The 17,360-nt window shown below is 38.9% G+C and overlaps 2 protein-coding genes and 1 pseudogene across 6 annotated transcripts in view; 2 read left to right on the plus strand and 1 right to left on the minus strand.

Moving 5' to 3' along the window:
- ACBD6 (acyl-CoA binding domain containing 6) overlaps positions 1–17,360 on the plus strand; it is a 227,427-nt gene that overhangs the window by 168,925 nt on the left and 41,142 nt on the right. The window contains exon 8 of one of the 4 annotated variants that reach the window (XR_014293615.1): positions 11,380–11,398. The exons of the other annotated variants lie outside the window; for them this stretch is intronic. The gene's annotated coding sequence lies outside the window, so the exon portion shown is untranslated. Of the gene's footprint in view, positions 1–11,379; positions 11,399–17,360 lie in introns of those variants that run through there. 4 annotated transcript variants of the gene reach the window in all.
- LOC309800832 (ribosome maturation protein SBDS-like) lies at positions 2,654–4,181 on the plus strand. Its single transcript, XM_082615159.1, is given in 2 exon segments — positions 2,654–3,322; positions 3,325–4,181. Coding segments are annotated over 2 exon segments (750 nt in total). The 5' UTR covers positions 2,654–2,763; the 3' UTR covers positions 3,516–4,181.
- LOC309800079 (vacuolar ATPase assembly integral membrane protein VMA21-like) lies at positions 8,733–9,071 on the minus strand (annotated as a pseudogene). The gene has a single exon. The product of its transcript is annotated as a vacuolar ATPase assembly integral membrane protein VMA21-like (transcript).

Below are 17,360 nucleotides of genomic sequence, written 5' to 3' on the forward strand. Positions count from 1 at the left end.
AATCTCATGTGGGCCTTCAGTGCTGCCCAAGCAGTGACACTACATTTCCCTACTCCATTATACCTTCCCTCTGTTAGATGACTCTTTCATACGTTCTCTTCTCTCCTCAAAGTTCAAACACCTCCTTCCTCGTCCTCTGCTGATGACCTTCCTTCCCATTTAACTGAAGTGAAACAAGAGTCATTAAAAAGGAACTTCCACAAGTTCTACCATCTTATCTATCTACCTGCCTGCATCTGTAGTTACACAGCCCACTTTCCCTCCTATGAGTATGTGTGAACTATCTGTGCTTCTAAGCCAGCCCCTCTGCACATGGACGAGGTGCCATCCTACTGAAGGACCTCACTGCATGTATCCTTTTTCGCATTAGCAGTTTTCCGCCTTCTGTGTAGGTTCCCTCATATAAATATGCTGCTGTCTCTCCACCCCACTTAACTGTCAGACTGCTGCCCCATCTCACTCCTCTTTACAGCAAAATTCCGTGAAAGAGTTGTTTATACTCTAATTCCTCCTTCCCCATTATTTCTTGAACCCTCGTGAATTAGGTGTTCACTTCTGTCATTCTTTCTGTTCTTATCAGAAGGCCAGTAACTTCAATTTTGCTAAATCTAGTGACCACTTCTCAGTCCTTACCATACCAGACCTATCAGCAGCATTTGGTACAACTGATTACTTTTTCTTTCAATACTTTATTCTCTTGTGTTCTAGGACATTGATTTTCTTACTGCCTTACTGGCCTTCTTGGTCCCTTTTGCTCATTCTTCATCAGTAGTTCTTTCTCAGTCCCTTTTGCTTGCTCCTTTTCTTGTCCTCCTGTCTTGAAATGCCCCAGAGTTCAATCATCCAATCTCTTCTTTTTTCTATACTCAACCCTTTGGTGATTTCTTCCAGTCTCTGGGCTTTAAATATCTGCCTTCGGATCTCAAGTTTATCTCAAGTTTATACCTCCAGCCCATACCTCTCTTCAGATCCATATATCTAACTGTGTGCTTGACCTCTCTCTTATATCTGTCTGATAGAGATCCCAAACTATTATTATGTCCAAAACCAAACTCCTGACCTTACCTACAAAACCTGCTTCTCCCCAAGTCTTTTTCATCTTAGTTAATGGCAATTATATCCTTGTTACTCAAGCCACATTCTTGATGGAATCTTTAACCTCTTCTCTTTTTCTTACATGAATATCTAACCTATCAGCAAAGTCTATTGCTTCTACCTTCATAATACGTCCAGAATCTAACTACTTCTCAGCTTATCTTCTGCTAGCACTTTGGCCCAAGTCCACACCATATCTTATCTGGGTGGTTGAAATAAACTACCCTTCAGTCTTTTCTCAACCTGGCAGCCAGAGTGACCCTCTTAACACATAAATGAAGTCAAGTTACTCCTCTGCTCAAAACCCTCTGGCAACCTCCCATTGAATTCAGAATAAAAGTCAAAATCCTTACAATGGCTTACAAGGCCCTATGCCATCTGACCCTCAAACCTCTCATACCTCATCTTCTATGACCAATCTAACTTGCTCACTTGGCCCCAGCCATACACTTGCCTCTTTTTGGTTCCTGAAACATGCCAGGCACATAACCATCTCAGGGCCTGGGTACTTGCTCATCTTGCTCCCTCTATGGCTTTTCCCCCAAATATTCATACAGCTTGTTCTCTCGCCTCCTTCAGGTTTTTCACTCTCAGTAGTCTTTCCAATAAGGCCTACACTGACTACCTTATTTTAAGTTGAAACTCATTCTACCCTGCCTCCAGCATTCCTCATTCTTTTCTGCTTTGTTTTTCTCTGTAGCATTTATCATCATCTAACATATTGTGTATTTGACTTAGTTTATTTTCTATATCCCCCTCCTCCAAAACTAGGGTAGGGATTTTTGTCTATTTTTATTTATTGCCCTTAGAACAGTGCCTGGCACACAGTAGGTACTCAGGAAATAACTGTTCATGAGTGAATGCAAGCAGTGAACATCCTTGGCAGATAAATATTTGTACGAATCCATGATTCATTTATTCATTCACTCAGTAACATGTTTGAGTAATTCCTGCGTATCGGACTCTATGCAAGGTGCTAGGAGTATAACAGCCAAAAAATCACACATGAGGGCTTCCCTGGTGGCGTAGTGGTTAAGAATCCGCCTGCCAATGCAGGGGACACAGGTTCAAGCCCTGGTCCGGGAAGATCCCACATGCCCCGGAGCAACTAAGCCCGTGCACCACAACTAGTGAGCCTGCGCTCTAGAGCCTGCAAGCCACAACTACTGAGCCTGCGTGCTGCAACTACTGAAGCCCGTGTGCTTAGAGCCCTTGCTCTGCCACAAGAGAAGCCACCACAATGAGAAGCCCACACACCTCAACAAAGAGTAGCCCCTGCTTGCCGCAACTAGAGAAAGCCCACGCACAGCAACGAAGACCCAAAGCAGCCAAAAATAAGTAAATCTAAAAATATTTTTTTTAAAAAGTCACACGTGGTTCCTAACCTTATGGTGCACATAATCAAATGAAAAATAAATACATCCTTTAACTATAAATTGTAATAAATGCTAGTGAAGAAACAATGAGGGTTTTTTCACAACACCTGACGCCTGCGCAGTAAGTTGCGTGGGTGTACTGTGGTGGCCGAGTTAGTCACGGCGCTGCGCAGTCTGCGGGCGTTACTGTGCCGCGCACTGCCGGGTGGTTACATCGAGGCTCAGTTGGCCCTCAGGCCGGCAGCGCGGGTCTGCCTTGGTTCACCGGACCCAAGGTCTGTGAGCGGCCACGATGTCGATCTTCACCCCCACCAACCAGATCCGCCTGACCAATGTGGCCGTAGTACAAATGAAGCGAGCCGGGAAGCGCTTTGAAATCGCCTGCTACAAAAACAAAGTCGTGGGCTGGCGGAGCGGCATGGAAAAAGACCTTGATGAAGTTCTACAGACCCACTCAGTGTTTGTAAACGTCTCTAAAGGTCAGGTTGCAAAGAAGGAAGATCTCATCAGTGCGTTTGGAACAGATGACCAGACTGAAATCTGTAAGCAGATTTTGACTAAAGGAGAGGTTCAAGTGTCAGATAAAGAACGGCACACACAGCTGGAGCAGATGTTTAGGGACATTGCAACTATTGTGGCCGACAAATGTGTGAACCCTGAAACAAAGAGACCATACACCGTTATCCTTATCAAGAGAGCCATGAAGGACATCCACTATTCGGTCAAACCCAACAAGAGTACAAAACAGCAGGCTTTGGAAGTGATAAAGCAGTTAAAGGAGAAAATGAAGATAGAACATGCTCACATGAGACTTCGGTTCATTCTTCCAGTGAATGAAGGGAAGAAGCTGAAAGAAAACTCAAGCCACTCATCAAGGTTATAGAAAGTGAAAACTATGGTCAACAGTTAGATATTGTGTGTCTCATCGACCCCGGCTGCTTCCGAGAAATCGATGAGCTCGTAAAAAAGGAGATAAAAGGCAAAGGCTCTTTGGAAGTACTCAATTTGAAAGACGTGGAAGAAGGAGATGAGAAATTGGAGTGACAGTCATCAGTCTCTTCAGCTGTCAAACACTAAAGCATTTTCATTTCCCACAGCCCTGTTTTCTTTTTGTGATCTGCCAAATACTTGCTCAGATGAGTTGACATTTTCCATCTTTGTGGCAAACATGTACACAAAAAGACTTTCGTAAGTAAGTATTATAATGTGGGATTAATTTAGTTTTAATTATCAAATAGGGTTTTAGGCAAAAGTGAAATACAGAGTCCAGAGTAGCATTTTGTTACTGCCTCATGCCTTTGAGCTTTCCAGGGTGAAAGTTATTTGAGACAACTCTTGTGGATAAAAAATAAATTTTGTACATTATAAGAAAATAACTTTGGGAGGATATATCTGTATGACAGAAAGGGAGGATTTGCCAAAAAAGAAAATGTGTAATGTCTTATTTCTACTTAATGAAATGTGTGTATAGGGGTAACTGTCTCATGACCTAATACAAAGCTTGGATGATGACTTCTTGATTTTCTGAAAAATAGATAGATGATGACTGTGCAGGACTTCATTAATATTCATCAAACATGCTGCCATAGCCTGGATTATTCTTGGTAAAAAATACAGCCATTTATTGCTAATTCTTAAAGTTTATAATATATATTACTAGAGTTGAAAATATATGTAATCAATAAAACCACTGTTTATTTTTGTTAAAAAAAAAAAAAGAATGAGGGGATTGAACTAAAGAATGACAATAGGAGGTGACCTCTTTGAAGCAAATAGTCCAAGAGGACTTTCTCTACATAGATGACAGGCTGGGACTTGAAGGATGAGGTAGGAGCCAGCCATGTGAAGAGCAGGAAGAACAACATTTTATGAGCTCAGATTAGAAAGTTAGGTGGGGCTAAATGCTGCAGGGTTTCCTAGCCCAGTGGTTCTCAAAGTAGGGACTGGGAGCCCCTGGGGGTCTTTGTGATATTTTCAGGGGGTCCATAAAGTCATTATTATTTCATAATAATTTTAAGACATTATTATGTACTCTTTTTCACATTCATTCTCTCATGAGCATTCAGTGGCATTTTCCAGAGGCCACATGACAGGTATCACAACAGATTGAATGCAGAACTAGAAGCGAATATCCACTTATTTTCTGTTTAGCCCAGACTTTAAAGAGATTTGCAAAAATGTAAAGTAATGCCACTCTTCTATGCTTTCTTACCTTTTGGAAAATATATTTTCTTTTTTTTTTTAATTATGAACACTTTTTTAATGACAACACACGGTAAATTTATACAGGTTACAGGTTAGAATATAATGAATACAAAATCCATCCAGATAACAGTTAGAAAAACATCACTCACAAAAGTAAATCTGATTCAAGTGGGTAAAGAACTCAAGCCCCCCATTTTGATAATTACACGCAGCTTTCAAGGTAGCGCATCTAAAATCTGCCCCTTGTCAGGGCGCTACTCAAGACTACAGCATATTCAGTGACTCTAGCGACTTCAACGATTCTAACACTTTTAGCATCAAGGTCAAGAGAAATCTCGTAACAGGTTCACTATGCAAAAACATGAGAACATGTGAACGTTTTCTGCAAACTGTAAGGTGCTGTGCAGATGTTAGCTATTGCTATTATTACTATTCAGTGAGATTTCACTGAACTTGAGAAAAAGGAAGCCTAGTCTGTAACTGACAAATATGACCTATAGAACATCTTCAAAGGAATGCAGATATTACTTTCAAGCACACGTAGCAACAAAACAGGCAAGGAAAGTGTGGCCAGGAGTGATGGTAAGTTGAGGAATTCCAGAGTACTTTAATGAATATATAAAGGCTTAATCTGTTCACAGGTTACACGTAATATTTATCGTTAGGTTCCCAAAGTCCCTGAAAATAATTTATTTTCTCAGGTGACCCTTCCCCCTACAAAAAGGAAAAAGAAATCTTGTCAAGTTGTGAGTGTGCTGCTTCAGGCCAGCTCTTGCAAACACTATCTAAAATGGAAGAGCAGAGGCTGCATGAATCAACTTGTACCATAGGCAAACCATTTATAAAATGGCCTACCAACAATGTACAACTTCACTTGAGCATAAATAAAACAATAAACATGAACTTGTCTGGAGACAAGAAACATACACTAGATGCATTTAAAACAGGATATAAATTCTTTGTCTCATGTACCTTCAGCTTTCATCTTTCCTTGGGTACACCCTATCTGTTTAACTGTTTTTACTGGTCTCCTTGGGTCCTCTGGCTGTATATATAAAATTTATACGAAAACAGAAAATGAACACCAAACAAGTCCAGCAGTTGCTTTTTGGGCAAAGCTGATGAGATATTTATGATGAAAATAATCTTACAGTATATTTCTGTTAGATTCCCATGAAATGCAGTTGGTTTTTTTTTTCTTTTTTATGGAGGGTTTAAATTTCTTCAGCAATTCAAAACTGAATTCTGCCGTCACATGTAAAATGGTATCCACTTGAAGGACTAATGACATCACATGCATTCTACAGCAGACTTTTCATTTTTTAGCACAATGAGAATAAAGATTATATTCTGGGGGGCAAAATGGGAGGTGAGGTGAAGAAGGTCATGTGTTAAATCAGTAGCCTGTACTGACACTTCAAATTACACTCCCTAATTGAGATTATTCTTACAATCAGTTTTCAAACAATAGTGAACATATTCCTACCTTATTTATATAAGGGCTCAACTGTAGCTTTCCTTTCTATACATCCTGAAGTATATACATTGTACAAGAGGAAATCACTGAGACATCTTGAAAAATAAATCTATTTGTCAAATACCATGTTATTTCAACAGCAGCAAACTACTCAGTTAACAGTTAAAACCCTAAGAAAATATTAACTGGTGTGAAAACAAGTCTATATTGTAATAACCCCAAACATCAACCTTAGCATCCAATTCTAACTTTCAAATGCTGGGTACCTTTTCCAAGAGGAAATTACATCTGCTTTTGCATGAATCCCTGGTTTAAATACTTGCAGAAACACACCCATGTTATCTACTCAGCAAATGTCTGAAATCAAACAAAACAATCCAACACTGGACATTAACATTTTACAAATAGCATAAGATCCCAAAAGTACAAGAAAAACCTTGACATTATAGAGAAAGAAATTAGGTGGACAAATTTTAGTACAACAAGGCATCTAAAGAGGGGACCATCTAGAAATCTACCATACAGTACACTAGACTCAATCTGGAGTATCCTACAATTTCATATTAAATTTGTAGAACTTTATACCAAAACTGTACTCTTTTTAAGAAAACATTTTACATTTAGAATAACTACTTAAGACATTTAAACTGTAGATAACATTTAACTATAAGCAAGAATAAAAAAGTCCTACAATAATCTTTTATTTCTTCTCAACAATTAAATAAACACAAATGCCTTCTTTGCTTTTATGCCTAACTGCCTCTCTACTCCTTTAGTCCAGTTCCACAACATCAAAAGTAGGGGTGAACAAACAAAATCAGTAATGGCAAACACAGCAAGGGCCATTGTATCAGGAATTATCAATGACAGGAAATTTGTACGAGATATCTGGTTAAAAGAGTAACCTACTAAAGAATGGACTTGAGGATACAGGGAGGGGGAAGGGCAAGCTGCGACAAAGCGAGAGAGTGGCGTGGACACACATACACCACCAAACACAAAATAGCTAGCTAGTGGGAAGCAGCCGCACAGCACAGGGAGATCAGCTCGGTGCCCTGCGACCACCTAGAGGGGTGGGACAGGGAGGGTGGGAGGGAGGGAGAGGCAAGAGGGAAGAGACATGGGAACATATGTATATGTATAACTGATTCACTCTGTTACAAAGCAGAAACCAACACACCATTGTAAAGCAATTATACTCCAATAAAGATGTTTAAAAAAAGACTCAATAAATGAAAACTATTACTATTTTTAAAAAAAAAAAGAGTAAAGGTAGAATGTGCTTTTTAAGAAAACGGCCAGTAATCACTCATCTGAAAAAATGCAAATAGCCACCAGGTAAAATTGGCAGAATTTGAACTTAAACCAAACTTCTGGTGTGTAACAAACTAGCATTAAGAAATGCACACAGGATGTAAACCAAAGTAGTGGTTATCTCCAGATGGCAACATTACAGGGAATTTAAATTTTCTTCCTGTTTTAATATGCACTTTTTTGGGGTGTGTTTTTAGATTGCACACAAGTAGTACCAAGTGGCTAGAAAGAACACAGACCAAGGATACGAAAGTAAAACCACAGGGTCTTTTTCTATCAGAAAGGACCTCAAGGATTATCTAACTTAGGTACATTATCTATTGATGTGTCTGGGATATAACCGCACTGATTTAGAAGACTAGACTAGAAATTCCAAGAATACTTCCTGGATGATAAAAATAATCTATTTTCAGGATTGTTTACACTCCCTAAGTATGCAAAAATGAACACATTTAAATGTAAATTCATTCATATATATTATTAAAAAGTAGGAAAAACAAATTTAAAGGGAGTTTACACAACCTTGTAATTAAAGTGTAAGTTCATTGTTGAATGACCAGAGCAAATCAGATCTTTACAGAGTTTGTCTGAAAGCAGGAGGCTGGCCTGCAAGGGGCCTTTAGGGAGTAGGCTGGGTGCCTAGGCAGGTAGCTCTCTTTGCTTTGTTGTCTGCATTCTTCAATAAATCCAGTCCTTTTACATGAATGGGTGTGATTCAGCCTAGTTTCCCCATGAAATAATGTAATGAAAGATTTCTATTGACGAGGGATTACACTTTATGCAAAATTTCTCAGTGACATTCAGATTAATTCCAGTGTCCACAATTTAAGCAATTTCCAATACACATTTACAACCCAAAATCCAATGACCTGGTATTTTCATGATAGGTAGGAAAAGTGTTCCAGCGAAAAATAAAGTTTAGATTTGCTCCACTATGTACATCTGAATATATCCAGAGGAGTAAAACGCAAAGCCAACCAAAAGACAAAATGCTATAAAATATTGTTTTGTTGTAAGATAATCAAATTCTTCCCAGAATAATGTGTAACTAATTTCACATACTTATTTGTAACCAATTTAACTTTTCCAAATTCTCATTTGCAAATGAGAGGCTCATACAGTTAAAACTGATGATACAAACCATTGTTTTAGAAGGATCAAAATTTACACTAGTCAAACCTGATTCCATAAGATTGATTTTAACATGTTCTTTCAACTTTATTAAAATCATCAATACCCCAGACGCATTTACCATTTTTAAAAAATCAATTTAATGCTATCAAAAGGTGATGTTCACTTTAATCCTGTTTGCATTCACGCCACTGCCTTGAGCCTTCATTCCAGGCCACATAAATAAAGAGGGCGAGCACCACGTGGACGGCGACCACTGCAGCAATAGCAACATAAACATAGCTGTCCCTATTGGACGTCCCAAAGGCGCCTTCAGAAACATAAGATTTAGTCGTGAAATATAACCCAATAGGTACAGTGATCATTAAAGCTGTGAAGAGTCTTCAGAGTGGATGCTAATGAACTTTCATTTCTGAAGTCGCAAGGCTGCAGCGCGTTCAGAGCCGCTTTATCAAAACGCTCCATGGCGTCGCCACGCCCGCAGCAGGCGCTCTATAGTTTCATTTTTGAAATTAAGTTACTTAGAGTAACATGTAATGGTTTTTTAAATTTCTCAACTTTAATTTCTAATATGGTAAGTACTGATAGATTTAAACTACATGAACAAAAACTCTTTGAGGTCCTCAGTAATTTTGAAGACTTATTGTAAAGGGGTCCTGAGACTAAAAAGGTGAAGAACTGTTGTCCTAGGCCATAGCAAGCGTTTGGGACTTTATTCTTAGAGCAATAGGAAGTCATTGAAGGGCATTAAACCAAAGTAATGACATGATCTAATTTAACTTTTGAAAAGGCTACTCTCACTGCTGTCTGAAGAATAGATTGGAGTAGGCTGACAGTGGGAGAGGGGAGGAGGGGGACAAGTATGAAGTCACTGCGTCAGTCCAGGTAAGAAATGATGGAGGTTTGTACTGAGAGGGTGTATGCGTTTCCTAGAACTGGCATAACAAAGTGCCACAAACTGGGTGGCCTAAAACAACAGAAATGTATTGTCAGTACAGTCACTGTCCCTCTGAAACCTATAGGGGAGAATCCTTCCTTGCCGCTTGGAGCTTCTAGTGTTTGCCGACAATTCTTGGCATTCCTTGGCTTATGGATGCATCCCTCTAATCTATTTCCAAATAAGGTCATATTCTGAGGTGCTGGGAGTTAGGATTTCAACGTCTTTTGGGGGAACACAGTTCATAACAGGTGGTAGCAATGGGGATGAAGAGAAGTGAAGACATATCTGTATTTTAGAAGTAGAACCAATAGGACTGCTTATGGAATAGATGCAGACGATGAAACAGAGAAATCAAGGATGGAACTCACATTTCTGAGTTGAGAAGCTAGATAAATAGTAGAGCCAAATGACATGAACACTTGGGGATGGGACCATGTTCCTTGGGGGATAAATTCCCAGAAGTGAAATTGCTAGGCCCCCATTTTCTTAAGTATCTTAATGCATTTATTCTTCTAGATAAGTTAGCTTTATTAGTATTGTTTAATATCATTTAGGTTTATTCTGTCAGATCCTCCTGATTTAAACAGATGTAGTAAAATATAATATTGTAGACCAATTCAAAGAACTTAGGCAAAAAGAAAAATAGTAAGAACATTTGCCATGGAAGAACTTCTCATAATCAAAGTGGTAAAGTCCAGTGAGATCCCAAAGTATTTCAAATTAAACTTCTAGATAGGAAATCTGGCTATATGAGTTTAACAACCATGTTATGAGATTAATTACAACTTCCCGTGCTGGATGAAAAGCTGGCCTTAGGTAAAAATGTCTTAAGTTCCCTGGTAACATGATGAGGTTAAGGATGTCACTTATATTACTAAGCAACATTACTTAAGATAAAACTGACCTCCTGATTGGTAAGTTGTATCTGGAATGGAAGGAACTGCAAAGGAATGATAAATTCCTGACCGTGACACTGCACTTTGGACTGTCCTGAGTTTCTTATAATTGGGATATCCATTGTGTGACCCTAGAAGCTACTGTTAGAAGATACAATGGCTCCTATAAAGCAGCAGGTTCTCCAAACCAAGATGGACCCACATCTAACAATATGGATCTCCTCACCCATGGGCTTTATCTCCTAGAGAGAAGATAGCATGTGGATGGCTGGACAAGCTGTCACATGAATTACTGCAAGAACTCCAGTCTGACACTGCCCTGATGGCAAGTTCTGAATGGTTTCTGTCTGAAATCCTTCTGAGTAAACTGATGCCAAGTGTGTTCAGAAGTAGTCTTATGCGTCTGAATGATTACATGAACCTAAGAAGACCACCTTGTGGGCATAGCACATACATTATCCATCCTTTAGTTTCAGCTGCTCACTTATACTGTGCCTACTTTACTCCAATTCCTCTCTCTCTCTAGCAATTTTAATAACATGTTGAAGTCAATGAAGTCATCTTAGCTTCAGTTCCTAAAGCAAACTTGTCCGTTTTTTTTTTTTTAATATTTATTTGTCCACACTGTGTCTTAGTTGTGGCACACAGGATCTTTGTTGCCACGTGCAGGATCTTTAGTTGCTGCATGTGGAATCTTTTAGTTGTGGCATAGCGGGATCTAGTTCCTTGACCAGGGATCGAACCCAGGCCCCCTGCACTGGGAGCATGGAGTCTTAACCTCTGGGCCACCAGGGAAATCCCGGCAAACTTGTTCTTGAGAACATTTGTGTAGATGTGAATCTGCTTTGTTGCCTTAGAAGGAATGAGTAATCAATAAGTGCTGCCTTTGGTTGTTTTCCTTTCGGTTATTTTCTTATCATGTTTCCCTGTTTTGTGGTGGATTAGATAGGTGTCCAGAGACAGAAAGAGAGCAGGTGAAACAGTGACATATAACTTAACCAGAGCCTTATTACTCAGCCTCCTCAAGTCTCTAGAAAGTGATCAAACTCTGCACAATGGGAGCCCCTTCCGGTGGAGAAGCAAGAATGCCAAGTGTGCAGCGGAACAGCTCCAGGTTGCTCCCCTTCTCAGCCAAAGCAGTACCACCTTCATATTTGCCTCAATTACTTGTCACTCCAGATTCTAATGAACAAAAGCTTCTGTAGTGTTAAAAATATACATACACTGAAAATCACTGATGGAGAATATGGCCCAAAACCAAGATAAAATACACAGATCTGTGATAAAATACAGCAGATCATGTTGTGAGACCATCACAGACCATGGCTCAGAGACTATTCCTAATTTTAGACACAACTTGAGAAACTCACTTGTCTGATTTCCAGCCCTCAGCAGAAGTAGAAAATATCAGGAGTCTAGGTGCACTGACAGTAATAAAGGATATTGGATAATCCGATGACTAAGGAAAAGCTTTAAATAAATAAATAAAACTCAGTAATAAGCAAAAGTAGTCTGGGTCCATTTAGTGGAAGACCAAAGAGCTTTATATAACTTGATGCCCTGTGAAGGCATCATTCATAGCGTAGCATGTATAACAAATGTTTTTGTTCACTCATATGCCCAGACATTTACTTGGTGCAAGACATTGAGAGACATCATCGGTTTATGATGATAACTCTGAATCATCAAGAAGAGGTTAAATCATCTCCCATCTTCTCCATGTAGAGTGAGAAGGAGAAGTAAAATGCCTTGGAAAGTTATAAGGGTGGTGTTTTTAACGTTCGCATGCTCAAAGAGTAATGTTCCAATTATTTTTAAAAACTGCTGACAGGTTTTTCACTCTCTAAAGGTGCAAGTTAAATGAAGTGTTACTATACCTACTTTCTTCTTTTTTGAGAAAGGAGTATGCCTGTAACCAACTGAAGGCTTAACTCATGCATCAGAAAAATTCTTAGAAAAATAATTGTAAAATACATTTGCAAACATCTAAATTATCAGATTAGTTTAATCATATTCTAATATAGGGTCACAGATCTCACATATTAGGAGAGGCAATACATTCCAAGCTTAGAAATATTAAAAATTATCTAAAATTATATTACTCAGAATTTTTATCACTACCTCTAATTCCTCACAACCTATTTTGAGTGCCTCCCTTATCATATATTCATTTGAAATAATACTAAAATAGAATTTATATTCTAAATATCAAATTACTGGAGAAGAACAAAATCTCATTAGTCACATTGGAAAAACTATCCCTTCCATGCAGCTCTATTATTACTCTTTTAATGGTTCATGCTGCATACTGTATCTTTAGAAGTAACATTGGTAGAGATGGTAGATCAGATCTGAATTAGAGTATCAATGTCACTATGCTCACAGAAAAGAAAAGGAAACCCAGTGACACTCAGGAGAATTTTCTGCTCACAGAGAACATCTAGGAAGCATGTTATTTCCATGACTAAAATATATATGTGTGTGTGTATGGATGGATAGATAGATAGATCTAGACTTGGAAATGAGGCTCTTGATTCAGCTTGATAAAATGCATTTAACAGTAGAAAAAAAACTAGGACTTGGCTGATACAGAGTTTTATGCACAGAAAACAGCAATATTATCAGTGACTTAATAAGTTAATATTTTTATCAATACTTCATTTGGCAGAATTTTTAAAAATACTTATAATTAATATTGTTAAAATGGCCATACTACCCAAAGCAATCTACAGATTTAATGCAATTCCTATCAAATTACCCATGCCATTTTTCACAGAACTAGAACAAATAATCCTAAAATTCATATGGAACCATAAAAGACCCAGAATTGCCAAAGCCATCTTGAAGAAAAAGAACCAAGTAGGAAACATAACACTCCCAAACATCAGACAATATTGCAAAGCTATAGTAATCAGAACAGCATGGTATTGGCACAAAAACAGACATATGTATCAACGGAACAGAATAGAGAGCCCAGAAATAAACCCACACACCTATGGTCAATTAATCTTCGACAAAGGAGTCAAGAATATACAATGGGGAAAAGTCTCTTCAGCAGGTGGTGTTGGGAACGTTGGACAGCCACATGTAAATCAATGAAGTTAGAACACACCCTCACACCATACACAAAAATAAACTCAAAGTGACTTAAGGACTTTAACATAAGACATGACACCATAAAACTACTAGAAGAGATCATAGGCAAAACATTCTCTGACATAAAACTGTACCAAGGTTTTCTTAGGTCAGTCTCCCAAGGCAGTAGAAATAAAAACAAAAATTAACAAATGGGACATAACTAAACTTAAAAGCTTCTGCACAGCAAAGGAAACCATAAACAAAATGAAAATACAGAATGGGAGAAAATATTTGCAAATTATGCAACTGACAAGAGCTTAATTTCCAAAATATACAAACAGCTCATATAGCTCAACAACAACAAAAGAACAACAACCCAATTGAAAAATGGGCAGAAGACCTAAATAGACATTTCTCCAAAGAATAAATACAGATGTCCAATAGGCACGTGAAAATATGCTCAACATTGCTAATTATTAGAGAAATTCAACTCACAGCTACAAAGAGGTACCACCTCACACCAGTCAGAATGGGCATCATTAAGAAGTCTACAAATAACAAATGCTGGAGAGGGTGTGGAGAAAAGGGAACCCTCCTGCACTGTTGGTGGGGATGTAAGTTGGCACAGCCACTGTGAAAAACAGTATGGTCGTTCCTCAGAAAACTAAAAATAGAATTACCATATGATCCAGCAATCCCAGTCCTGGGCACGTACCCAGGCAAAACTATAATTCAAAAAGATACATGCACCCCAATGTTCATAGCAGCACTGTTCACAATAGCCAAGACATGGAAACAATCTAAGTGTGCATTTACAGATGAATGGATACAGAAAATGTGGTGCATATATACAATGGAATACTGCTCAGCCATAAAAAGGAATGAAATAATGTCATTTACAGCAACATGGATGCAACTAGAGATTATCATATTAAGTAAGAAAGAGAAAGACAAATACCATATGATATCACTTATGTATGGAATCTGAAATATGACATAAATAAACCTATCTATGAAACAGAAACAGAATCATGGACATAGAGGACAGACCAGTGGTTGCCAATGGGGAGGGGGTTGGGGGAAGGATGGAGTGGGAGGTTGGGGTTAGCAGATGTAAGCTTTTATATATAGAGTGGGTGGACAACAGAGTCCTATTATATAGCACAGAGAACTATATTCAATATCCTATGATAAACCATAATGGAAAATAATATATATTTTTTTAAATGTGTGTATACATATATATATGTAAAACTGAATCACTTTGCTGTATAGCAGAAATTAATACATTGTAAATCAACTATACTTCAATTAAAAAATAACAGTAAATAAAATTTAAATGTATATGTACATACTTATATTTGATAGCATGCCCAATCTGGAGAGAGAAGAAAACTTAGCCCTTAAAGAAAATAATTATTAAGAAACGAAACTGAGCTGTTTGTAATGAGGTGGATAGACCTAGAGTCTGTCATACAGAGTGAAGTAAGTCAGAAAGAGAAAGACAAATACCGTATGCTAACACATATATATGGAATTTAAGGGAAAAAATGTCATGAAGAACCTAGGGGTAAAACAGGAATAAAGACACAGACCTACTTGAGAATGGACTTGAAGATATGGGGAGGGGGAAGGGTAAGCTGTGACAAAGCGAAAGAGAGGCATGGACATATATACAGTACCAAATGTAAGGTAGATAGATAGTGGGAAGCAGCCACATAGCACAGGGAGATCAGCTCAGTGCTTTGTGACCGCCTGGAGGGGTGGGATACGGAGGGTGGGAGAGAGGGAGACGCAAGAGGGAAGGGATATGGGAACAGATGTATATGTATGACTGATTCACTTTGTTATAAAGCAGAAACTAATAAAAAAAAGAAAATAATTATTAATAAAATGGAGATAATAATCAAAAATAAGAAAGTAAGAAAGGATTAGTGTAGAATACATGTGGGGAAAGAAATAATCTGTATAAATTCAATAGAGACCAACTTGTGCTCTTCACATAGGAGAAAAAGGAATCTGAAAGTCAAACTGAAAGTAATAGTGATTTTTCACTGAGTTAGCTGTAAACTGAGTCTCCTGTTCATGACTGTTTGGGCCCTTGTAGGATTATTACATCTGGCATTATGCTCTCTGTAGGAAATATGTAGGGACTTCTTTTTTAAGTTCAGATAAAAGAAAAAAGGTCAGTCAAGAGATTAAAGAATAAACCAATAAGGAAAGGTTAAAGTAATATATTCATTCTCTCATTTCATGAACATTTATTGAGCACACATGTTATGCAAGACACTGTGATGGGCACTGGATGAAAGACATAGTACTTGGATACAAGAAGTTTACAGTCTTAATGGAAGAGACAGATAAGTACATATAGTGTAAGCTATGCTGCAGTGGTAGGAAAGAGGGGCCCCTAACCCCACCTAAGGAGTCGAGGTTTCCTAAAGAGGATGAACTGAATCTTAAAGACTGAGGGGATTTCCTTTTCTTACAAGATTCCAGACTAAATAATCTGAAGATTCTCCCACTACAAAATACCCAGAAACGCAGAATAAAATCCCTTTAAATGCACAGCAGAGCTTACAAAAATGCAGGGTAGTTCTCTGAGGGCCAAAACAAACACAGCTAAGAAACAAACTACAATATTAAGCCTTAAATTTTTAATAAGCCCAAAGCTTTAAAAAGAAACTGGTAAGTTTAAACCAACACTTGGCTGCCGTGAAAGGAAGGATTGGCCATTCTCAGTACCCATGAGGTAGAGATCTCTCTAAAAACAGCAACCACCATCAGGAAGAAGTAGACTTTAAAACTCTGCCCACCAACAGAGTTGACGTGGAGAGTTTTTCTTGGCCTGTACTCCAATCCCAGGAGTGGGAGGTGGGATCGAGAGAGGTTTGCCCTTTTTAAATTTACACTATTGGATTACCACATGTACCACACCTTACCCAATCACCTTTCCCCACGTTCCCCATGCTCCCCACACTTGCTACACCTCAGACAGCCCTGCTACGTTATTCTTTATCCCATAAATACGCTAGCCCCTTGTCTTCCAGGAGCCAAATTTGAGATCTGTTCCCCTGTCTTCTCCTTGGCTGCCTTGTGAATAAGCACTGTCTTCGCTGCAAACCTTGGGTGTTTCAGCATTTTGGCTTGCTGTGTTTCTGACAAAGGGAACCTGGCTTGGATAAATCTCCCAGCGGAGAGAAATCCAAGACACCAGTCAGATTTTTACAACATTTGTCTATGCCATGTGGCTGACAGTGTCTTGGTGCTCCAGTCAGGTGTCAGGCATGAGCCTCTGAGGTGGGAGAGCCGAAATCAGGACATTGGACCACCAGAGACCTCCTGGCCCCACATAATATGAATCGGCAACAGCTCTCCCACATATCTCTGTCTCAACGCTAAGACCCAGCTCCACTCAAAAACCAGCAAGCTGCAGTGCTGACACCCCAAAACACACCACTGGACACGGTCTGGCCCACCAGAAAGACAAGATCCAGCCTCATCCACCAGAACACAGGTACCAGTCCCCTCCACCAGGAAGCCTACATAACCCACTGAGCCAACCTTACCCACAGGGGGCAGACACCAAAAACAACGGGAACTACGAACCTGCTGCCAGCGAAAAGGAGACCCCAAACACAGTAAGTTGAGCAAAATGGCAAGACAGAGAAATATGCAGGAGATGAAGAAGCAAGGTAAAAACCCACCACACCAAACAAATGAAGAGGAAATAGGCAGCCTACCTGAAAAAGAATTCAGAGTAATGATAGTAGAGATGATCCAAAATCTTGGAAATAGAATGGAGAAAATACAAGAAACGTTTAACAAGGATACAGAAGAACTAAAGA

Source organism: Mesoplodon mirus (genome assembly GCF_964341445.2).
Source record: "Mesoplodon mirus genome assembly, chromosome: 3".
NCBI classification, from domain to species: Eukaryota; Metazoa; Chordata; class Mammalia; order Artiodactyla; family Ziphiidae; genus Mesoplodon; species Mesoplodon mirus.